Genomic DNA, 25,715 nt, shown 5'->3' on the forward strand with positions numbered 1-25,715 from the left:
GGAGGCTACAAAATTTTAAAGTTCTAATCCAAAAACTAGACACTTGGAGCTACAATTTCCTTTTTTTTTATTTCCTGTATGACCATTTCTCTCAAAGTTACGGCCTGTTGAACACTACCGAAAAATTTGGAATTTTTTTTTGATCCCTTAATTTTTTCCAGTAGTGTATAACAAATGATAAGGATCGACTCCTCGACGATCCTTACGCCGCAATTCACTAGATGCCATCATAAAAGGCGTAACGTTGACTGTATCTCTGAATTTTCTAAAGTGTCCCATGTAAATAGTAGGAAATGATAGCTCTTCGGCATGCTCGTCGAATAATAAACTCTGTGGAATATTCTGTTGCCCTGGCGCTAATCGCAAATATTTTTCCTCATTCCATACCAAAGTTTGTTGTTGAGCAGTAAGGCTTTCTTCAAGATCAATATTTTCGCTAAATTCATCTATGTTCTGTTGTGTAATCAGTGGTGATTCTTGATTAAAAAATGATTTATCAACTGTTATTTCGTAATGCTGATATAAAAGTGTAGTAATCAAATAGTATAACAATTTTTTAATTGATCCGATGTTAACTAAGCCATGCACAAAACTACTTTTATGAATCATTTTTTTTTTTAATATGTACATAAATGCAATGTTCATCATTGACATTTGTTGGAAGTTATCGTACCATTGTATCAACAACAACAGGAACATTGATAATTTTTCCGTATATACCGAATTGTCCTTGAACGTGTCTTAATCTTCTTATTTGCATAAAAGAAATTAGTGGAGAAATGAGCCTTTCAGTGATGAAATCGATTTTTGGTAAATGCTGTGGTATTTTTGGGTAATGAAATCCATTATAAACTGACAAGTTAGGAATCTTTTCTTTATCTAATGCTGATTTACAAGTAGAGCAAATTTTAAGGGAATCCACATTTTGCACATTAGCTATTGTATTAATTATATTTCCAGATGTAGATGATTTCTTTAAATCTTTTTCAGACCAAAGTCGATCACAAATTGAACAAGCATGTCCAAATTCATTATTTTTAAAGTTATCGATGAAATATTCATGAGCTGTTTTATGGTATCTAAATTGACTGTAGTTATTCGGAATTGCCGCAATATTTGCGCTTGATAGGTTACTTAAATTTTGCTGAGATATGTCAAACACTTCATGCTCCATTTCTCCCAAACCAGTTAAATTTCGAGAATTTGTACTTACTTCATCTATTATGATTATTGGTTCTGTAATTATTTCTCTATTTCCTATATTTGGAGAAGTATGTAATTCTATAATACTTTCTGCATTCTGTAGACGTCTCCTTCTTTCCGCTTCACGCTGACTCAATTTTTCTCTGTTCATTTCCCTGTATCTTTTTTGACGGTCTATTTTATTTTGAAGAATAGATGAAATAACAGTTACTGGTTCTTCAATATTTACTTCCATTATATTTGAGTTTGAAGAGGTAGACGGTCCGATAATGCTTTGTGAAGATTGTATACGCTTTCTGCTTTCCGCTTCACGATGTTTCAATTTGTCTCTGTTCCGCTCCCTGTATTGTTTTTGACGTTCTCTTTTACTATTGTTTACTCTGACAAAAAAATATAAATATGTTAATAATAATAAAATCTACGATAAAAATTAAAATAGTCTGGTACTATTCGATTAATAAAGTCTTACACAACATTGATAGTATGCCTTGTGTTTAACTGATCAGGGTGGCGTCCAGTTTCAATAATAATATTTTGTGATCCCTGTGATGATTGTTGGGAACTGAAATATTTAAAAAAATATGATATTAAAATGCACAAGAAAAAGAAAAAAAATTTTGAGTGTAGCTTCAATATACTCATGAACTCAAATCTTAGTTAATTATTGCAATATATGACTAAAGATTTGCAAATATAAATTTTATTAATAAATTTTTCCATATTAATTCCTCATGAATAATAAAAAAATAATTAATTGAAGATAATATTAATATAATTTATATAATTATTAATCTTAGTATAATTTATAAAATTACTAATATGATTAATATGAATATAATTAAATAAATATAAAAATATAATAAAATAATTACATTTATGGACACTTGAAAAATACGATCTACTTACTGATGACTTGGTAGTATGCCATAGTGTAGTTTCACTTTCTTTGCACAAGATTGATCACTTTGATCTTCTGAGTTATTACTATCACACATATTTTATTGTCAAAAATTAAAATAAAAAATTAAATAAAACGCAGGTTATGTGTACCGTAGTAAACAACAACGTCGAACTGAGTGAGAAGCCACACCGTACACTCTACTACACATAAAATATATATATATATATATATATATATATATATATATATATATATATATATATATATATGTATACCTTAGTATAGCGTGGCGACCCGTCGCCATGGCAAGCGTCGCCACGCCAACAATTCGGTTTACAAGTGAGCCTATAGATGTTTCACATCAAAAAAGGTGACTTGTCTGACCCTAAAAATTTCAGGCCTATCACCTGCTTGAATGCGGTTTATAAAATTTTTACAAAAATTTTAAATAACCGTATCTTGCAGCAGATAGAGCCTGTATGGCAACAGATATATGAACAACGTGGCAGTAAAAGAGGCCTGTCAGGTTGCAAGGAGAACCTGATAGTGGATCGATGCGTCTTACAAGATGCGATCTACTATCAACGCAACTTGTTAATGGCTTGGATTGATTATCGCAAGGCATTTGACTCAACTCCTCACGATTTTATATCTACTCAAATGCCTGGGAGTCAATCCGGAAATAGTGGAATGCATTCGGCGTACAATGCAGCTCTGGCGAACGCGTTTTCACATTGGAAGTGGAAATGCATTGCACGTAACCGGAGTTGTAGAGTATAAACGGGGGGTCTTCCAAGGTGATTCCTTGAGTCCTCTGCTGTTTTGCGTTTCACTGCTGCCTATATCTGTTGCTCTCCGTAAAACTCGTGGATACTCTGTGGGGCCCCCGGGTGATCGAAAATATTCGATCATCCATCTGCTTTACATGGATGATCTGAAGCTATATAGTACTGATGAAGATCATCTACAAGCAGCCCTCAATATCGTAGCAGAGTACACACGAGATGTCGGAATGTCTTTTGGGTTGGACAAGTGTCCGGTCGTACATCTGGCGAGGGGTAAGTGCTCTGATACTGGTGATGATGTCGAGTTAGTAGATGGGAGTGTGTTAAGACAATTAGACGCCGGGGAGTTGTATAGATATCTAGGAATGGAAGAGCACCGCATGCATGCGGTCTCTGAAGTCCGAACAACTCTCCAGAGCGAGTATGTTAGGAGACTCCGGAAAATTTGGTCCTCCGAACTTTCCGGCAAAAACAAAGTCTCAGCTACTAACATGCTCGCTGTCCCAGTCTTACTATACTCTTTCGGTGTCCTGAAATGGGCCCGAAAGGATTTACGAGATCTCGACATCAAAACCCGTAAGATCATTAATATGAATCGGAGCATGCACCCCAATTCATCAGTCGCCAGATTATACCTCTTCCGGTCCATCGGTGGGAGAGGTTTGCAGAGTTTGGAGCGGCTTCACGACCGTTTGGTCCTGGGTTTAACACACGAAGTTGTCAATTTCACTGCAGACGAGGATGACTTTCTTATGCAAATTGTACATAAACATGAAAATGCGCATAAGGGGTCATTCTTGTATAAGGCAGCAATATATGCGGCAAGAACCCTTGGTCTTGGAGAAATAAACGCTCTTATGGAACTCCGACAGGAGGAATTTAAGAGCGTCATCAGGAACGCCGAGGAAAAACTACTCCTTGACGAACTGATGGACAAGTCCATGCACAGCGTGTTCTTTAAACACGTGCGTGATCATGGCTTGTCCATCCAGCTGACGTTTTCCTTCTTAAAGTCAGCGGGCCTGATGTCCGAGACTGAAGGGTTCATATTTGCCTGCCAAGATGGTGTCATTAACACTCTTGAGTACCGTAGCAAGGTGCTCCAGGTGCAGCTTCCGGACACGTCCTGTAGGAGGTGTACACAACATCCGGAGACGCTTATGCACCTTTTGTCGGCATGTCCAGTGCTGGCGAGAGGTGCATATATCCAGCGTCACAATGCTGCCCTGAGAGTACTGTACTACTATCTTCGTCATTGCTACGGCATTGACGTGACACCAGTGCTGCCTTATTTGCCAGGAGATATTCCCCAGGTTGTTGAGAATGACAGTTGCAAAATTTATTGGAACATGCCATTTGCAACAACCCGGCGGACAGATCACAACAAACCTGATATTGTGCTCTTCGACAAGGCCACTCGTGACATTTATGTCATTGAGTTCTCGGCCCCGGCTGAATACAACATCTCAGCCAAAGAAGAGCACAAAAGACAAATATATCAGGATCTCCTGTTGGAAATTGGCAAACTTTACCCAGGTTACCGTGTCAAGCTTGTCGTCCTGATTTTTGGCGTCCTAGGAGGGATGAAACAGTCTTTTGTATCCTCACTTGCCAAAGTTCCAGCTTGTTCATTAAAAGCTGAGTTCTTGGCAATTAGGATGCAGAAGGCTGTTTTACTTGGTTCTCTCCGTCTCTTAAGGGAAATGACTTTGGCCTGCTGTGATCACTAACCGCCTTGTTGTGCAGAGTGGTCCAGCAGTACCGGATGGAGCTCAGGCTGGGCCCTCGGAGAATCGGACTCCGGGGATAACCCCCCCTGAGCATTTAATAGCAAAACAATAATAATAATAATAATAATAATAATAATAATAATAATGATAATAAGTATGTAATAATATATTTTATATGTATAAAGTATTAACATTTGAATTTAACAGTTGGTTTTAATTATAAAAAAAAATCTATTTTTCCTTAAAAAAAAATTTTTCAAAAATTTGATTAAAAAGTCGAAAATCGATTGTCAACATCGATTGTTGGATGTTTGATTATTCAACAATAAAGTTGACGATAGAAATAATCTAAAATTTAAAAAAAATCGATTTTCCGTTTATCCGATTGTTTAAAAATCAGTTTTTAATACAATCGATTGTTATCTATCAGTTGTAGTCGATTGTGAACAATCGATTGTTTATGGTCGATTATTACAACACTAGTGCCTACCTAGGCCTAAGCCTCCCGCGATAAAACAGTTTAGTTATATCTTATTTTACAAAATATTAAAGTAACAGTACATTTCTTAAAATAACTAAAAAATAGAATTATCCTACAGAATATTCTCATCGCTTCGTCAGAAAATACTCCACTGTACTCTACTCTCCGACATATATATATATATATATATATATATATATATATATATATATATATATATATATATATATATATATATATATATATATATGTCTTCCCCTTCGATATATATATATGAAAAAAAAACTAGTACTTCTCGACTCACAGGGACGCGAGTCTACTGAGAGGGAGCAATGTCCTTAAAAAAATTTTTTTTGTACCTTACGTGACTTAAATTTAACACAGAATAAATAAATCATTTTCAAGTTCTTACAATATTTTCTCATGGAGATTGTTGATGAGAAGTCTAGAGTAATAAAACTGATTAACTGTAAGATAACTAGCGTAGAGTGTCTAGGGTATATTTGAGAACATTCAGGAGAATGTTTTAAATAAATATATGATAAGCGATCGCCCGCGTGTCCTGGAGTTTGAACTTGAGTCAGCACTCGTCATGCGGGTGGTCCTCAGATGATCTCGCTCATCATCTCAAAAGAATAGAACATTCGGGGCCTGCTACGCAACCCTAGTCCTCCTAAGGCACGGCTCGTAGACGAGGAGATATAAGTAGGGTGTACGGGTAGTTGAAGGCTCTTCTTCCAAGGCTCTTATCGATTTTAAAGTTACGAACTTGAGACTCTTCTTAATTAATTTTTGTCATAAAACTATTAAATTTAATTACGTTAAATGCAATTACGTACTTCACGGCAGTTTCCAGAATTACTTTTATTGCAAATGTATTTTAAATAGTTAAATAAATCCAATTATTAATTAAATTCACCGAAGTAGTGATTTCGGAATTATATTGAGAACCTCTACTTACGACTTTAGAGGTCGTAGTATCTTAATCTCCATCTCTAGTTGTTATATTGGTAACTTTCAAACCCGAGAGGTAACCGGGACGTAACACAGTCCCGGGTTCACTGGGCTTGGACCCTCTTCTTGATTTTTCTTTTGAGAAAATATTTTACATATTAATCCCACGAGTACCAAGGGAAATAATATTTCCACTTAGGCAGAGCCCTGGATACTGGAGCAATGGTGAAAAAAACGGTCAAACTTTTGTATCCCTTCTCTTCTTGAAAATAAACTTTGTTAATCGTATCGCTATTTTTTTTTCTAACTAGAAAAATTTCAGATGGCCCGTGACAGTAGATTCTAAGAAATAGTAAAAATAATATACACAGAAATTCCTACTGTAAAACAACTGCCAAACTAGATAATCAGTTGTTTCTTACATCAACTCAGACCTTAACGTTCAGATGCAACCCTTTTTGCAAAAATTGCATCAAAATTGGTTGAATTGTTTGAGAGAAATTGCATTCCAAAATTTCGAAAAAGTGTTTTACTAACAAAATTATCAGATTCTCGAATTCGATAATGTGATGTAGATTGTTATGGGGCTATCATTGATGATAAGATAGTTGTACAACCCGAAACGACTCAACATCGATTTTTTCGAATATTTTTCTGAGGCAATGATGAAATTTTATTTACCTGTGGTGCCATTGTTAATGGACGAGAATTGTGCCTCTGACGATAAACATTGTGCCAACATAAACATTCTGTAATGAACTCACTATCCCACCAGTTTGTTTCAAAGTCACTTACATCATGATAGACATTGATTGGACGACTCAGGAGAATCTATAATTCAGAAAATAGATCCAAAATATTTATAAAACTTTTGTCACAAGATCACACCTTATAATTAGAAACGTTTCAGATATTGCTCTACTCTTAACTTCTCAAGAAACAAGTATATGTATATCGAAAAAAGCACTTTTTCCTGAAAAATAATAAGATAGTTCTTCGTGCCGAATACACACGAATAGTAGGATATGAAAAGATTTTCGGTATTCGAAGTCAAATTATTTCTAATACTTTTTATTGCTTTTGTTAACTTAGGGTTGTTAACACAATGATATTTCGAATAATATACATTTATTTTGTATGATGCAAAAAACATAATAAAAAAAATTAGGAAAACGCTTGATCCTGAAAGCCATCCCTGAAACTTCTCGATAATTCCATACCTAGGCGCTTAAAATTGCACTTATGACGTTTTTAAGCTCTTCAAGCTAAAAGATATTGCTTCCCTATGATTTTGAGCTCTTCGATCTCAGAAGTCTGATAGAAGTTTCATAACCCACTATTTCTTGAATTTCTTGACCGCAATAATTTTTAAATGCATGGACCGATTTTCACGCAGTTGGCGGCATTCAACGCAGTTTTTTGAGCCACATGAAGACTTCTTAAGTTTGAATTGATCGAACTTGAAAGTCCGGAGTAATTCTGAAAACACACCATTCGGTCTTCCTTTGTTCACGATATCTCTCGAACATGAATAACTATCTGTACGAATCAGTCCTAATTGCATTCAAAATCTAAGTTCGGTCAAGCCCTTTTGAAGAACCCCTTATTAAACAAAATGATTAAAAATGACTCATAATGTTGAATGCCTATGAGAGATATGATTTAAAATCATTTACATGATTTGACAAGATTTAAAATAATGAGAAAATTAATTATTTTTAATCATATCAAATCATTTTGTTCAATCAGGGACATCAACCGTGATGAAATCGGTCTAGCTGTTCAAAAATTACAAACGGGTTACATACTTCAACATACACGCAGATACACACACACCCAAATACACTCTCACATACACACACGCACACATACGTACCGACACAGTGACAACATCGCGGGAGCATTCAGGAAAGCTTCAAGTGACTTTAAATCGTCAAGATCTAATGAAAACTAGATTTCTGTAAAACAGGATGAAGCCAATAACCTCCCGATGTTTGAAAATCTTTGATTTTTTTAGCGAGAAGTTAAAAAAAATGCAAAAGCATAATATTGATTATTGGTAATATATCATAGCCCCTACTCGCATGGGTAATGCCCTACAATATCGGTCGCGAGTAGAGAGACTTGTAAATTTTGAGTAAATTGCTGGAGAGGCCCTCGTGATCGGACACGAGGCCTCATAGTTTTCGGTAAAAATAAAATTGGCAGACACGCGGGAGCCCGCATAGTGTGAGGAGTGTGTATCTAGCGCCGTGGTTTGAGTCCCTTTTCTTTTGGTGAGTACTCACAAGTTGAGCTAAATTATTATCCGCAAGTCGCGTTGTCTCCTGGCTCAAATAATTCGGTATCAGAAGTTATTATTGATTGTCGAGTCAATTCCGTCGTTAGTAAGGGGGTTTGTAGTGAAATACCTGTCCCGAAAGCCACGCATTTGGGTCCTCGAATCAGCCAGTATTGATTCGAAATTTATCATTTCACAGTCCATAATTATTATTTAGGTAAAATTTCTATTCATTAATTAACGTCGTAGTAAAATAACCAAACAGTCTATCGAGAATCTAGACAAATTATCAATAATTATACGCGGCATTATTATTATTATTTTGATTATACAGTCGATCCGGCTAAGGAATCCGGCTCTGGACTTAATTTTAAGTAATTTGTTTGAATAAATATCTGTTTATATTATTGTTAATTTTTCGTAATATACAAAATTATTGTTTCTCCTTTTTCCTAACACATTTATATTATTTATTTCCCCGGAATACTTGCCAATCGGCCCTGGAAATACAGGGTTTGTTATTTTTCCCTGTTTGAGAAAAAATAACTGGCGTCCAAACGTGCACTAACCCAGCCTGGGTGGCTGCTGCGGTGTTGCTAAGGAGATTAAAAGCATCTCCTAAGCTTCCTATTTGTTTTTGTTTATTCTATTTTGGGCGACCTGGACAAAATTTCTGCTTTACTCGACGTATTCAACGTCGAGTCGTGTATAAAAACAGTAAAATTTTGTTACAAGGGGGTAGTTTTGGGTTATTATAGGGGAGCTGTGCAGTGCGAAAGGGAGAAGTGGTGTGACCGCCAGACAAAGTGCCACGGAAATTAAGAAGGACCGATCCCCGGAGTAGTGACGAGACGAAAGAAGCCAACAACAACTAGGACTTCATCCTCAAGCAGTGAGTTAGATCGTCGTTTCATTCGTCGGGGTATCAATAATTACTCTGTGGGAAAGAAGTGAACTGCGGTTTACCTAATACTCGGTTTGCTTCTCCTCAGTATTTATTAATATGATCATTTAATCGATTATTATTATGATTTATTTAATCAAGATTCGATAATATTTGATAGTTTGGACTGAGTAATTTTCAAGGGGGATAACACCCGAGAGTCATTCAGTCAACCTTCAGGTGTAAATTTTTTTTAACATTCGTAGTGAGATAATTTTAATTAACTGAAAATTAATCAAATTACTTCAATCAACATCTGAAATTGTTTTGTTAATTGTATTAATTCTTAAAGTTAATTAATTCAGTGAAACGAGCGATTAATTTGATATTTGAAAAAAAAAACCGACAAGGGTTTTTCTCACGAATTTTTGGTCAGGCGTCGATAGATATTCTACGTCGCAGTGAATCCAAATATCCAAGGTCATAACAATCAAACCAGCGAATGTTCTAGCGTCTATTTAAGTATGTCGACTTTTGTCAATTTTTGTGATCGAACATTTTTCGTAGAATTTATTGAAATTTATATTGTGGATTAATTGATTGAATTTGTTTTATATTACAAAATAATTTATTGTGAACAATTAATGTCATGACTCGAATTGCGAATTATTAATTGTATCAATTGTGAATTATCATAAATTTTACGACGTGAACTACTTATAAAAATTAACTGAAGAGATATTCAAAAATTGAGTTCCTAACATTGTTTATCGAATGGAATTGAATTCTTACGTATTAATTTATCAATTTGAACTTCAGTTCGTGAATTTTTAGACACTTTCAAATTACTTTAATTATTGAGAATTGATCATTATCAGCGTAAATATTGGTTTGAGGAATTTTCTGTAACTTTATGTTGAAGAATCTTACAAAAACGTTAGGAAAACGGTTGACCCTGAAGGCCATCCGTGCAACTTCCCGCTACTTTCGTAATTAAGAGCTCGAAATTGAACTTATTATATTTTTGAGCTCTTCGAGCTCAAAAATCTAATTTTCGTGAAGTTTTGAGCTCTCCGAGCTCAAAAGTTTGATAGGAGTTTAATTAATCACTATTTTTTTTATTTTCAAACCACAATAACTTTTGAATGAATCAACCGATTTTCACGTGGTTAGCGGCATTCGACGCAGTTTCTCCGATTCTCTAATATACATTCAAACACGAAGTGATTAGATCGGACATTTTGGTGTAATCCGAAAAAAACACTTTCTGTCGATTTTTTTCGTCAACAATAACTCACGAACGAATCAACCAATTTCGACCAGCTTGGTGGCGATCGACGTGGTTTTTTTATGTTAAGAGCTAATTAGTTTTTGAAATTGATCGGTGAAGCCGTTTAAAAGTTATTAAAAAAACCACATTTGAAAAAATTTTTTTTCGTAGCTTTTTTGAGATTTCTGAAAATCTACCGATCCGAATCGGTCCAAACCATATTCAAAATCTAAGTTCAGTCAAGCCTTTTCGATGAGTGTCAACCGCGATAGGATCGGTCAAGCCGTTCAAAAGTTATGAGAGGTTTACATACATCCACCCCCCCCCCCACACACACACACACAGATAGCATCGCGGGAGTAGTTAGGGAAGCTTCCTGAGACCTTGAAACGTCGAGATCTGATGAAAACTTGATTTTGGCAAAACGGGGTGAAATCAATAACTTCCCGATTTTTAAAAATCTTCGATTTTCTCAGCAGAAAGTTAAAAATTTGGTTCTAATTATTTAACTTTCGTCATTATTTTTAAGTTAATCATTTTCAATTGATTTCTTAAAATTGTTTATTGAGATTAAATCAATTTAGTGAAAAAGTAATTTGTAGAATCTCGGATGCAACAAACATTATGTCGGCAGATTATTAAGACTTTTTTTGTCATATTTTAATCTATTAATTTAAGAAATGAAGACCTCTTCCCGAGAAAAACGGATTAGATCTGGCCATATATAATCAGATCTGGCCAGATCTTTAAATTGTCTCTATCTTACGAGATGTGACCAGATATAATCAGATCTGACCAGATCTTCAAATTACCCAGGTAAAAAAGATTATATATAATCTTTTTTACTTCAAATTATATACGAATAATAGTCTTGTTACGTTCCCGTTAAACTAATAATATTTAATTAAATTTTTAATTCAAAAATTTTAACTGCTTTGTTGGTGATGAATAAAATTCATCATCAGCGAAGTAACGGAAATCGCTTGTGATGAGAGAGTCGCCGGGCTCTAGCCTAAACATCATGAGAGCTGAACTCCGACGACTTCTCTAGGGTAACCTGAGATGCGACGTCAATTTTACAAATTTTCATAATTCTTTGTACTGTTACGTCCTGGTTTCCCTATGGGTTTGTAAGTAACCAGTAGAACAACTAGAGCTGGAGATAAAGATGATACGACCTCCAGAGTCGTTAGTAGAGGTTCCCGAACTAACTCCGAAATAACTAACTTCGGTGAATTTAATTAATAAATGGATTTATTTAATTATTTAAAATACACTATGAATTTATATGATTTGACAACTGCCGTGAAGTACGTAAGGGTATTTCGTAATCGGAATTAATAATAGGACGGCAAGTATAGATTATGAAGAGTCTTAAGTCCGCAACTTTAAGATCAAGAAGAGCCTCGAACTACCGGTCCACCCTGCTTATATCTCCTCGTCCAAGGGCCGCGCCCTAGGAGGAGTAGGGTTGCGTATCGGGCTCCGTATGTTCTATCCCCCGAGTTGATGCACGTGGCGTTTCTGAGGTTTGCCTCAGATGATCGCTCGATGACTCAACTCCAGAGTCCAGAACATTCGGGCGTTCGTTATCAATTATTTATTTAGAACATTCCTTAGACGTTCTCGAATATACCTGGCATACTCAACGCTAGTTGTCTTACAATGAATCATTTTATCAGTCTAGCTTTTTCATTAACATTCTTCGTGAGAAAATGTTAATGTAAACTTAAAAATATTTTGTTTACACTTTTTCTTATCATTTTCTATATTTAATATTTAATATTTAACATTTGGAATTCTCTACTTATCATTTAACGTTATTATTTATAAAAAGATGAATATTTATGTAATTATTGTATAATTATTAGAGTTTAAATTTAGCGCGCGTATTTGCTATCAGAGACATTTGCGAATGCAGGTGGGGACGTAACACGTCCCTCCCTCTAGACAAACGTCCCGTTTATTACATTACCTCTAAATGGTAAATCAGTTATCGTACTTTGTTATTACTTTGCATTTATTTTTGTAACATCGATTTGCTTACGATGTACTTTCCATCTTAATCTTTGTCTATTTAAAAATTATTTTAAGTTTTACTGGAAAAAAAATTTTTTTTTTTATGACAATAATCTCTTTGTTTATTTTTTTTCTAATCTATTATTACATCTTTATTTTTAGGCATTAAATGTCTAGCTTATTTGTATATATTTGGACCTTTAATGGTCGTAATCCTCTTATTTTCCGAAGGAACTAAGCGTTTTTATCCTTCGTATTTGTAATCAGTTAAGCTAGGCATTTAGTGTTAATTTGAAAAAAAAAATTTATGCGTACATAAAATTTTTTTTTTTTTTATTATTCACCTAGTTCGTCTATTTTATTAACTAAATCGGTGAATCTTCGCTACATTTACAATGTTCGTATTCTTTTGTATTTTAAATTTTTATCTAATTTAAACTGTTCATGAAAAATCTAGTTATTTATATTGTTATTAATTCTAACTTATAATAATTTAAATTTATTAATTCAATTTATTTTTCAAACTTTCTTTTCTTGTAATTTTCTCGAAACATTGTAAAAATTGCTTTCTGATAGTAGCTTTAGCATAACTGAATTATTTACCTATCATCTTTTCTCAAAATGTTTAACTTTATAAATTTTGATTTCCCTTTAATTGAAATATTTTTATTACAATATACTAATTTTATTCTATTTTTCCTGTAAGAAAAGGTATGCCGTTATTTTTCTGAAAAAAAATTTTGTTTCTCGTCTTACATTCTCTAATGCATTTAAAATGATATTTAGGTGTTTCGTCCCATTTAATTTATTTCTAGGACCAATAAACTTTCAATTATCATATTTATCTTTTCCTTTTTTCTTACTTTCCTGTATTTTTAAGGAGCTAACAAAAAGAGAAAAAAAAATTTCTTGACAGTAAAGAGACTTTACTATCAATTTCTTGATAGTAAAGAGAGAGACGAGAGGATATGAAAAATAATTGTTTCTACATTTATTTTTGGTAATTTATGTATGTTCGTCTCACAAAGTTTTATTTATGCATTTGGAAAAAAAAAAAAAAAAAAAAAAAAAAGGGATTTTGAGAGAAGGAAAAGGGAATTTTTGAGAGTAAAAAAAAATTTGTCACCAAGTGTTGGTAGTTTGTTTGCGCATTTCGCCCGGATGGGGGTGTACTTTTCCCGTGGTGGGGTTCCTCCTTTTTTTTTGCTATATAATGTCCTTTCGGTTTCTCAATTACATATACTTTACTAAGTACTTCTGTCGAGGTCGTCCCGTGTTATTTAGTCGGTTTGTAAAACAATAAAATAAATAACTTCCTGAGCAACATGTGCGTTAGTCATCATGAAGCTTGTCGCGGTAAAGTAAGTAGTTTTTTTCTTTTTTTTTTTTATATTGGTTTATTTATTTTATATTTAATCTTTTAACTTAATATGTACGTGAGGAGTTAAAAATTTAAAAAAAAAAAAAAAATTAAAAAAATTTATTTTTCAGGGTTTCTTCGGTTTATTCTACTGGCTGATTATTATTATAGACTTGGCTGATTTTGGACTTAATTTGTGCGGCGGGTACCTAGCTCGCCTATGTTTGGTGGAACGACTGGGGGTAATTATAGGCCAGCTTCTTCAACTCCACGATGTGTCGCGGATTCGCGTCAGTCTCGTAAGTCTAATTGTATTAACTTTTACTATTTTCACCGGATACTCTTTATTTTGATTCTATCTATATTATTAAATTTTTTTTTTCTTTAGCCCTCAGATCCTTTAGAATTAGACGGGTACGTGTCTATAGACATCATACGTCGTCGTCGTGCCGAGAAGGCGCAGAACCGGTGCCTGTGGTTCCACGACAGGTTCGATTGGACCTGTTTCCAGAGGGACGACTTTGATTATCTGGGGATTCGTTGGATGCACGAGGGGAAGTTTAGTGTTGCTCCTCACCCGACGGAGGATTGGTTTCACCCTGCCTGGGCTCATCCACTAGGCATCCTCTCCGCTTACGATCTATAAGCGGACCCCCTGCAGTAATAGCCTCCAAAAAAAATTTGAAAGTAAATATACTTAGCATGTACACTGTTAGGATATTTACCGTTAAAAAAATGAAAAAAAAAAATGTAAAAACTTTTGTTTTTTTTTTCTTATTTATTTTTAAATTTCTACCCGTCAATCAAAATTCCTTTTTATTTTGAAAATGTTTAATTTTAATTTTATAAAACTAACAAGTAATATATAATATTTATTATTCACTTAATAGTATAATATTACTGATATTATCAATTTGCGATATTCATGTCTAAAAATAAAAAATAGTGTCAAAATTTAAAAATAATTCCTCATTGTTAATAGTTAAAATAAGATATAGAGGTTGATATTATATATAAAAAAATTATTTAATACAATTAAGTCATTGGTCTTATCTGATGCATAGAATCTACATTAGAATTACTCGATACCACGTTATACTACTGGTTCGACACAACATTCATCCCGCACTATGATTGATTATCCTATGTATAATAATTAATCTATTTTTTTTTTTTTTTTTTTTTTTACGAAGAAAAGGGGAAGTAACAAAAACCAAAAAAAAAAAAATAATATTATTACAAAAATTATGGACTCATGGGAATAGTTTTCGTTTATTTAGCTGATCTATCATTTCGCTATCTACTTTATCTGTTCCCGGTTCTCTTGCTCTCGGTCTTGGCGTCCTCGGTTGTTCTTCTCCTGGGTCTTTTTCTTCTATATCGACTGTGGTTAGTTTTGACATCATTAGGTTGCTGGCTGCTTGTTCTTTTTCTTTCTCGTATTTCTGTTTTAAATGTAACAAGAAGTTTGTTAATGAATCCCATATAGATCCTAGTAGCCATAGGCTCCATCCGAATACAGAGTGTAGTGCCAATGCGTGTATTACTGTGTCGGCGACAAACTTGAAAGCTTTTATTATAATACAGTCTGCTATTATCGCTGAACTGTAATCTCCGATGACAGTGAAAATTCCATGTAGTTTTGCCAGCTTGTTTTTAATCTTGTTTTCTATGTTGACCTCGTCGATGAATCTATTTATGTTGATTCCTTGCACATTTATTTGTCTGCCTATTGCTCCTCTGGCTATCGTGTTTACTATTGCGAATCTTTCCACTGGGAACATAATTGCTTCTCTTAGTTTACCCAGGTCTTCGTTTGAGTATAGCCCACTCTTTGCTAAATATTCCGGTGCTGTGTACTTCCATGTTGCTCTTGTGCTTGGGCTAATTTCTTCTGGTTCTATAGTTGGCGTCAATTGGGGTAGAATTTGGTACCATGTATTATTGATGTTAAATGTAGTAGGCGTCAATGTGTTGCAATCGATTTGATTTCCTGTCTTCACAAGCAGGTGTGTTCTAGGTAACATGAAGAAGCTTCCGTTTCCTAACGTAACAGGTAGTTCTTGATAGCATTCTTCTGTTTTCCTCGTTTTGACTTCGACTGGTACGCATTTTGATATTTTGATGACTTCTCCAGTGACGCAGGCCATATATCCTTGATCTTTCATGAACTGAAACGCGAATTCTGCAGGTGCTACTGATGCTAGCGCTAAAGAATTTCGTAGTACTATTTTTTCTAGTTCACATTGTTGTTTAATGGCATCGTTATAACTCGCTAAAATTTCTCTTCTCAAATGTTTTTCTCAATAAACTACTTTTGAATTTACGTATGCGAATATATCCATGTCAGATGTTGTTAATTCTGATTTTTTTAGTAAGAAATCATTGTCGTTACTTTCTATTATGAATAATCTAGGTTCCTCTGTGCGTAAGAATTTGTGCCCGCATACTGAGAGTGTTTCCTGTCTTGTTAGCGCAAACGTTATTTGATTTGATGTTACTGCGAAGAATTCGTCGGTTTTATTTCCTGAACTATCCCTAATTCTTTGAGCTTGACCTAGATAAATTACTTTGAATTTTTCTGTTTCGCAGTCGTCTTTCCTTATGACGTCCCAGAATGTGTAGCCGCCTTCCCCTTGCCAGCATCTTATTCCCGATTTTAGGATTACGCTGTTTTCTTTGAAGTTTACCGGAGCTAAATAGTCACGGATTGTGATTTTTATTTGTTCTTGTACCACTACATCTAAATATGTCCCGTACGGATCCGAGTAATTTCCTCCTTCACAGTTTCCGGAGTTATCTGCTTTACCTGCGAAGAGTATAGACCGTATCGTCGTTCCGTTCGGTTGTATGTCTCGAATTGCTGTGTCGTACATGAAATGCGTTCGGGTCTTGTGTATATCTTGACAGTAAGGTTTCGATATCTCTTCTATGTATTCTATGCGGGGATTTGTTACTGTCGCAACATGACTCCAGGAACCGCAATAATAAATTGACCTTTGGATTTCGATTTTACACTGAATTATTTTAGTGTGGGAATACTCTACTGTCTGTATGAGTTGAATATTAGTTTTTATTATGTTAGGTGTCGTTATGGGTTTTTCGCATTCTTTTATGTTGATCAATGACAATGTAGTAAAGTTTGTCGCTGCAGCACCGCAATCATATGCGATGAATGCACTCGTTGTTGTGGTTAGCATCAATAAGATGGAAAAGATTTTGGACGCGTCCATTTTTACCTGTAAGAGAAATGTATTTATGGTAATTTTCTGTCTTCACTAACTGCTTTGTTTTCGCATTGTTATTAATGTGCGATTTCCGCTCTGTCACAATGGACTACCTTTCTTTTTCCATGCTTCATTTCTATTTCAATGTCATTTTTATCGGGAAATATTTCAGTTATTTTATATGGACCTAAATAATTATCATCAAATTTGCCTGTTTTTTTATTTTTAACTAAATAAATGTTTTGACCTATTTTAAAGTTTATTGGATGTATATTTTTATCATATCTAATTTTTGATTTTTGTTTTGCTTTTTCTAGATTTTCCCTAGCTTCTTTTTGAGTTTCTAACAGTCTTGTTGCGTGATTTTTGACATAGTCAGCGTACGTAGGTATGTCGTCTAAGTAGGAGAAGTCTGATGGTAAACGAGCTTCTTTGCCAAATACTAATTTATAAGGTGTAAATTTTATACCTTCGTGTACACTAGTATTGTATGCTAATGTCGCTTGTGGTAACCATCGGTCCCAATCATTTTTAGTCGTATAGTGTTTAATATAGTCTGTTAGAACTTGATGACTACGTTCTAAACCACCGTTTGCTTATGGTCTAAACGCAGTTGATTTTATTTGTTTAATTTTAAATGTTTTTGCTAGACAAGTCATAACTTTTCCTATAAAGGCTTGACCTTGATCGGTTAAAATAACTTTTGGACATCGAAAATTTACAAATAAAATGTTCTATTAAAGCTTCTGCAATATCATTAGCAGTCATTGTAACTAACGGTATTGCGAAACAAAATTTTGAAAGATCGTCTTGCATAGTTAAAATATAAGAGTAACCATTAGCTGATGTTCTATTTGGGACTACTATATTTAATGCTAATTTATCCCAAATTTGTGCTGATGTGTCCGTAATTACCTTCGGTTGTTTAGTTTTTATTCTAACTAGTTTCTTTTTCTGACAACTTATGCATTTGCGTACAAAGTCTTCTACCTGGATTTTTATATTATCCCAAAAATATCTCTGTCTAATCCTATTGTATGTCTTTGTCACTCCTTATTATGACCTGCCATTGGAGTTTCGTGATTTTCTAACATGATTTTATATCTGTCTTCTACCGGAGGAATTATAATTAAATCTCTACAAATTGTAAATTTAATTTCTGTTCCGGAAAAAGTTTTTGTGATAATACTTTTTATTTTAGACCAAATGGTTTCACTTAAGTTACTTCGGCCTTGTGATATGCTAATTGATTTAATATTGTTATTTAATAGATAAGTTTTTAAATTTTTGAAAGATTTTAAATAATAACCCTCTGTCGGATTATCTTTACTATTACTTTGTGTTACTAAAGCGATTACTTTTTTTCTAGAAGTACCCATTTTAATTATATCGCCTAATTTATATCTACTATTTGGTTGTAATTTATTTAAATATCCCATTCCTATAAGTTTCTTTCCGATTTCGCTATGTACCGTACCATCTGCGTTTATGAAACATAAATAACTATTTTTCTGCATTTCTAAATTATCTTTTGTTTCTAATATATTTTCGTTACTAAAATCGTCTGAAACGTTTGAAAAATCTGACTCCGTTGAATTATTATCCGAATCATTATCATCTTCAGGCGACTCGTCGTTATCGTCGTCAGGTGAATCGTTATTGTGTTACTAGGTTGTTCATTTTTGTTGTCATTAGGTTGGTCGTTGTTAATATCACCCCCGTATGCTACTAATTTATTTATATTATTAGTCTCTTCTGAATTTGACTCCATCTGCTGTGAGTTCAAATGGTTAATACTATCGTCTTTTCGTTTGTCATCGTCGGACTCGTCTATGTATGAAGCGTTTATTGTCGGATTTGAATTATTTTGAGTTTCGTTTACCGTTATATTTTCTTATTCGAGATTTTCTGTATCTGGGATGGGTAAATTAGGATCTTCGGGTCCAGTTTGTGTGTCAATATTGTCGATCTCTTTTTGTTTTTGTGTTTGGCTCGATCTTTGTGAATTTGAATTTTCCTGTGAATTTTGTGGAGTTATAGAATTTATATTTTTATTTTTAGTAATATTATTTTCAGCTATTGTTGATAATTTTCTTTTTGTTTTAGGAATCTTACTTTTATTAGAATTATTGTAATTATTATTATTTTTAAATGCTTTTAACGTTACCATTATGTCTGGTAATTTAATATTTTTAGTCTTCTTTGCAATTTTTATTGTCAAATTGTTTGTTTTGGATTTTCTTTGAAAGTGTCTGTATTTTCTGTGGTATGTGTGTGTGCATGTGTGCTTGTATTATCTGATCCACACGTACATGTTTTGAGTTTTCGTTGTGTTGTAGATCTGCGTAATGGTGGAGGGTCATTATGTTTTATCGCTTGAATTATCTCTCTTTTATCGTCTTTGTTAATATGTTTCGGTTGTTCTGTAATTTTATTTTCTGTCTGTATAGCTGTTGTTGGAGATATTTGTTCGTCGGATGAATCTACTGTCGTCGATTGTATGGCTTTAGAAATTTCGTTTATATTTTCTATAGACATGTTATTATCATTATCATTGTGAATAAGAGCTTCGATTGTTTTTTGTTGAGGGTGATCGTCGCCTTCGTCTGAAGACCACGGTACAGCTTCTCCCATATCTTCTACTTTTTGTTTGTTTATTTTATTTAGCGATCTTTGAGTAATTGGGATTGTTTCTATAGGGGATTCTGAACTAATGTCGATAGAGTTACGTGAATATATTTTTGAGTCTATTATTTCCGATCTTGCGGTATTTGATTCATCATCTGAACTGTCGATCACTCTAAACGTTGTTTTACTAATATTTTCATTAATTTTTTTACGCGCACGAAATATTGAAGAAGGTGTAAAATCCGCGTACCTCTGTGTTCTCTTATATTGGAGAGGAATGAATCTACTTTTGAATTTATTATTTCTGATTTTTGTGTTTACATTTGGAGTGTTTTGTGTAGATATCATTGGTATCGTTACATTTTCTGTAGATGGTAATGTAGATTCTTTGATTTTTGGGCTTTGGGATTTTTGGTTTTGGGAATTTTTGGATGATGGATTTTGATTTCGTGAATCATTTTTATTTGGAGACTTAATTGGGTCTTTATTTATATATGATAGATCGAAATCCGTCATGTCTGATTCCTCGTCTGTTAATAAAACTTCATTATTTTTAATAAGTTTCTTTCTTAAAGTTAATGCGTCGATAATATTACCTGATACTGATGATGATGATTCGTCAGAATAGTCGGGTAAATTACTTTCATTACCTACTGTGCTTAACTTATTTTCTTTATTTGATAACTTTGTGTCTTTTCTATGTTTACTAGCCTTTTCCTTTTGATTAACGTTATATGAGGGGTTTTGATTATTATTTGGATTCCTATTTTTATCTGTATTTATTAGATTCGAACCTGAATCTGTATTTTTGTTTATGATTTTTGACTTATTGATAGGGTATGGAATAAACCGTTTATCTTTTTGATCAGTATTTCCACTTATCCTAACCTTATTTGTTCCCTTTGAAAATGACCGTTGATTAATAGGGTAGCTACGCCTATTTTCATCGCGTATTTCCGAAGGTATTTCGACTGAGGCCCACGGCTCAACCGCCTGACTATCTGTTTCAGGAGAATAATTTTTATTAGCATTTTACGAACGAATTTATTAGCTATCTGCTTCGTATCGTCAGATTTTTGCCTTTCGACTGAGTCGTTTAACTCCGCCGCTTGAGTGCTTTCATCAGGTGAAACCGCAATTTTATTAGCCTCCTGGATCTTTTTGCCAGTTAATGAGGTCCTTTCGATTGAGTCGCATAACTCCGCCGCCAGAGTACCAGCCTCCGGTAAAGTTTTTGGATTCGTATTGCTAATCCCGTCGACTGGATTAGTAATGTTTTTTGAAAATTTATTTTTAATTTTTGAATTTAGTTTAGAATTTTTATCTGTTTCTGAGTGGATAGCCACTTTCGGTTTTTTTGTAATTTTGATCTCAGAACCTGATGTATCGGTTGTTCTGAGTCTCGCGATTCCCGGTTTGCCCGTGGGTCGCCATTTAAATTTTATAGGATAGGCTTCGCGTTTTTCTGTTATAGAATTACGAGACAAGGCGTCGGCATTTGTGTTTTTTCTACCTGCTTTGTATAGTACAGTATATTCGAATTCTTTAAGACGTTCTCGCCATCTCATTACATGAGATGTTGGGTCATTCATTGAGTTTACCCACACTAAAAGTCTGTGGTCGGTGACGAGAGTGAATTCTTTACCGTAAATATAAGGCCTAAAGGTTTTCATACCAAATAGAGCTGCAACCATCTCTTTTTCTGTTGTAGAGTAATTTTTCTTGTGTTTATTTAATACATGAAAGGCTGCTGCTACTATTTTATCTTCACCTATTTTACCCTGTGAGAGAATTGCTCCAACTGCGTAGTTAGATGCGTCGATCGATAAGATAAAAGGTTTTGAAAAATCCGGATATTGCAGTATCGGAGCTGTACACAGTTTATCGCGTAAGGTTTCGAAAACTTCCTGGTGTTCAAGAGTCCAGATAAATTTCGCGTTTTTACTTGTAAGATCCGATAATGGCTTAGCTATTTTTGCAAAATCTTTTATGAAACGCCGATAATAACCAGCAAGTCCGAGAAATTCTTTTACTTCTGTGGTACTAATGGGTCTTTTGTACTCTCTAATCGCTCTAATTTTGTCGGGGTCAGGTTTGACACCGTCGGCAGAAATGAGATGACCTAAGTAAATGATTTCTTTTCTTAGAAATTCGCATTTACCGGGTTGAAAACTTAAATTGGCTTTACGTAAACGTTCTACTAATCTTTTGAATTTAGAAGTGTGCTCTTCAAGAGAACGAGCATAAATAAATATATCATCTAAATAAACAAATAAATCTACGCCTTATAAACCGCGTAATACTAAATCCATTAATCTTTGAAATGTTGCAGGTGCATTTTTAAGTCCAAATGGGATTCTGTTAAAGTGATAATGACCACGAGGAGTTGTAAATACAGTTTTATGTTTATCTTTTTCATCTACTTTTATCTGATAAAAACCTGATTTTAAGTCGAAAGTTGAAAAATAAATTGCACCACCTAATTGATCAAGTATATCATTAATTAGGGGTAGTGGATATGCATCGCCAATAGTTTTCTCATTTAATTTACGATAGTCAATTACTAGTCTGTATTTTATTCTGCCTTGGGAGTCTTTTTTCTTAGGTATGATAAATAAAGGTGAATTGTATGGAGAGGTAGATGGTTCGATAACATCCATTGACAGAAGTTCAGTAATTTGTCTTTCGATTTCCTCTCTATGTGAAGGGGAATGCCTATATTATCTAGTGTTTACCGGTATATCATCTTTAGTGGGTATGATATGTGAAGATACTGATGTTGCTTGCAAATTTTCTCCCGGAATGCTAAAGAGGTCAGCATATTTTTCAACGAGTGAAATTATTTCTTTACGCTCTTCGTCATTCAAATGTTCTAAACGCAAGAGACTTAATTCATTATCAACGCGATTTTCTAGGGCCCTGGCACTTTTATTATCTTCTGGATCTGTTTCATCTTACGATAAGCAAGTGCTACCTTCTTCGCTTGTTTCAAAAGGATACAAGGAGATTATTGGCACTTTTACTTTGACACGTTTACTAAGAGTATTTATTGCATACAAATGAGCTATACCATTACGATTACTAACTATTGCTTCTCCAGCAAAAATACTGTCACCTAAATCTATACGAGGCACGTATCCTTCATTAAGATTGTTATCTACTCGAACAAACATTGTTGTTTTAGTTCGAGGTTTTAAGACAAAATACTGTCCCTCTGTCAATGGGATTTCTAAGTTATTTAATTTTGTGAAAGTAACTGTATTTTGAACCAAATCGATTATGCCACCTTGTTCGCGTAAAAATTCCATACCGAGTATGCCTGTGTAATCTAAAGGAAAGTCATCTGGGATAACATGAAAATATGTATTTTTATTAAAAATTTGTATTTGTATTCTACCGAGTGTAATTGCTTCTGAAACTCCGTTTAAATTATAACAAAATGAATCATCAATTGAATTCTTATTTTTGACTTCGCTATATTTGATTAAATTTAAATTACACCCAGTATCTAATAAAATTTTTCCGTAACTTGAAATTAAATCTTTTGATTTGATCATAATGGATGTAGGCTTGTAGTCCGATGACATTGCGCCTACGAAATATGTTTTTGAAGGTTTTCTTATTTTTAATTCTGGTTCCGGCACTCCTGGGGCGACGTGTTTCCCCCTGAAGTGCCTGGAGGGGGAAACGTTTGTCCGTTTCCCTGGTTTGCTTGTGCCACCTGTAAATCAGCCTGTTTACCTATGTCATAGCTCTTTTTACGACAAGCCTTTTCTATGTGCCCAAATTTCTTACAGTAAGTACAGTGCGTTTGACTATTATTATTATGATTTTTATTTCTATGGTAATTACCGTTGGAATTTGAATTGTTTTTATTATTATTTCTGTTGTAGTTATTATTATTGTTATTTCTATTGTAATTATTATTGTTATTATTGTTTTTAGAATTTTCGCTTTTTATCTACAATCTTCCCTATTATGATTATTGCTTTTACAAAAATCGCAATATTTATTTGTCCCATTTGAATTTGTTTGGGCGTTTTGTTTATTATTTTGTGAATTGTTTGTTTGATCTGTAGTTTGATTATTTTGTATGGCGTGACAGTCTGTATTGTTAAAAGTTTTAAACATATTATTTATGTTACTCATAGATTCTAATGTCTTATCTGTATCTGATGCTGCTTTGGCAGCGGTCTGAAGGTCTATGTACTCTACCTGACGCAGGTATATTGCTATTTGAGGGAATAATCCTGCTAAAAATGTTTGGATAGCAATTTCCGATGCTAGTACTTTTTTGTTGTTTTTATTTATACCTGCTGAATCTTCTATTTCTGCTAATGTCTTTCTCAAATGTTCATCTACTCTGAAATGAAAGTCCATAACGCGTTCGTTAGGTTTTTGTTTAAATTGACTAAATTCGTTTAGCTAAACAGAAACTTGTTTGCTACGTCGATAATTTAAATTTAGGAAAGTAATTAATTGATCTACTGTATTTATTTCTGCATTTAATAGTCTAACTAAAGGTCCGCCTTTACATTTTGAAATTAATAATCTAACTAAAACTTTTTCATCTACTTCGCGAATATAGGCTTTCGCGTCGGTACATACTTTTGTAAACGATTCTATTGGAATTGTCGATCCGTCAAATTCGGGAATAGTTTTAAGGAAATAATCGAATTTATTTAAATTTGGGGTACCGTTATTTTGGAAATTTTGAGGATTAGGTATTTGTTGATTTGGATTTTGTGCGTTTAAATTGTTTAAAAGAGTTCTTATACTATCATTAATTAATCGTTGACAATTTTGTTCGAAATTATTTTTCATTTCTTCTCTTTCTGTTAACAATTCTTGAATCTGTTTATCTAGGGCCTGTACTTTACCCGTTGTTTCTGCTATAGTTGTTTCCATAGCTTCGGTACCGTTAGTTATTTTGAAAATTTACTAAGAGAAAAAAAATTTTTACGAAAGAAAGAGAGAAGAAAAAAAAATTTTGAACGATAATCGAGTAAACAAAATTTTAAACAACAATAATACTTTTGATTTGACGAGAAATAAATATTCAGAAAAATAAATGACTTACTACTCAGAAGTAATTATCACTTGAAGTTCTCGTATATGGTTGGGCTGATGCTTGTCGGCTTATCTTCTGTGTCCTTGGGTGTTGGCTGTAGTCGATGTTATCCTAGGTCAAGGCTGTACTGCGCTGTTAATGGCTTCTTCTTGATTTTTTTTTGTTTATGTTCGATGTATTTTGTTGCACTTTTCATGTTATTTTATTGATTTTATGTGGTTGCGATAAAAAAAATTTGTTAATTTATTAATTTTTCTTTAAACTTTTTAATTGTTAATTTTGAACTGTTCTTCTGTTCAATTAAAAAAAAAACTTTTCGTTTTTGGAATCAAATCACTGTTTAATTAATTTTTGAATTAAGTGTATTAAAAATAAATTTTAGAGTCGTTTTGTAAGCACTTGTTTTTACTTTTATAGATTACTCACTCGTTTGAGAATAAAAAAAATGTTCTGATTTTTATGACGTGTTCGATGAAGATCTCTGGATGATGTAGAGTCGATTTTTTTTTTTTGTGAAGGGAAAAAAAATTTTTCCGCCAGTTTCTTCGGAGCGTGTTCGAATCCGTTCGCTGCCACCAATTTATTTATATTATTAGTTGTTACGTCCTGGTTTCCCTATGGGTTTGTAAGTAACCAGTAGAACAACTAGAGCTGGAGATAAAGATGATACGACCTCCAGAGTCGTAAGTAGAGGTTCCCGAACTAACTCCGAAATAACTAACTTCGGTGAATTTAATTAATAAATGGATTTATTTAATTATTTAAAATACACTATGAATTTATATGATTTGACAACTGCCGTGAAGTACGTAAGGGTATTTCGTAATCGGAATTAATAATAGGACGGCAAATATAGATTATTGTGTTGGTGAATTCCATTCGTCATCCGTAACGGCCTGTCAACCTTAGAAAAGATAAGTCG

At 33.7% G+C, this 25,715-nt stretch overlaps 3 protein-coding genes across 6 annotated transcripts in view; all 3 read right to left on the reverse strand.

The window, feature by feature from the left end:
* Nucleotides 1–25,715, reverse strand: part of LOC141536652 (uncharacterized) — a 230,481-nt gene that overhangs the window by 102,177 nt on the left and 102,589 nt on the right. For 3 of the 4 annotated variants that reach the window (XM_074257323.1, XM_074257320.1, XM_074257322.1), the window contains exon 3: nt 6,736–6,885. The exons of the other annotated variant lie outside the window; for it this stretch is intronic. In XM_074257323.1, coding sequence (XP_074113424.1) covers nt 6,736–6,885 — 150 coding nt within the window. The remainder of the gene's footprint in view (nt 1–6,735; nt 6,886–25,715) is intronic. 4 annotated transcript variants of the gene reach the window in all.
* LOC141536656 (uncharacterized) lies at nt 14,626–16,035 on the reverse strand. Its single transcript, XM_074257329.1, has one exon. It carries the CDS (start codon nt 16,033–16,035, stop codon nt 15,121–15,123), a length of 915 nt encoding a protein of 304 aa, XP_074113430.1. The 3' UTR covers nt 14,626–15,120.
* Nucleotides 16,171–25,606, reverse strand: LOC141536655 (uncharacterized). Its single transcript, XM_074257327.1, has 2 exons — nt 24,803–25,606; nt 16,171–17,106 (listed from the first exon to the last, which is right to left on the reverse strand). The coding sequence occupies exon 2, from the start codon at nt 17,098–17,100 to the stop codon at nt 16,171–16,173; it is 930 nt and encodes a 309-aa protein (XP_074113428.1). The 5' UTR covers nt 17,101–17,106; nt 24,803–25,606.

Source organism: Cotesia typhae, unplaced genomic scaffold, assembly GCF_013202065.1.
Source record: "Cotesia typhae breed Kobodo isofemale line unplaced genomic scaffold, CoteBio_Ctyphae scaffold_152, whole genome shotgun sequence".
Taxonomy (NCBI): Eukaryota; Metazoa; Arthropoda; class Insecta; order Hymenoptera; family Braconidae; genus Cotesia; species Cotesia typhae.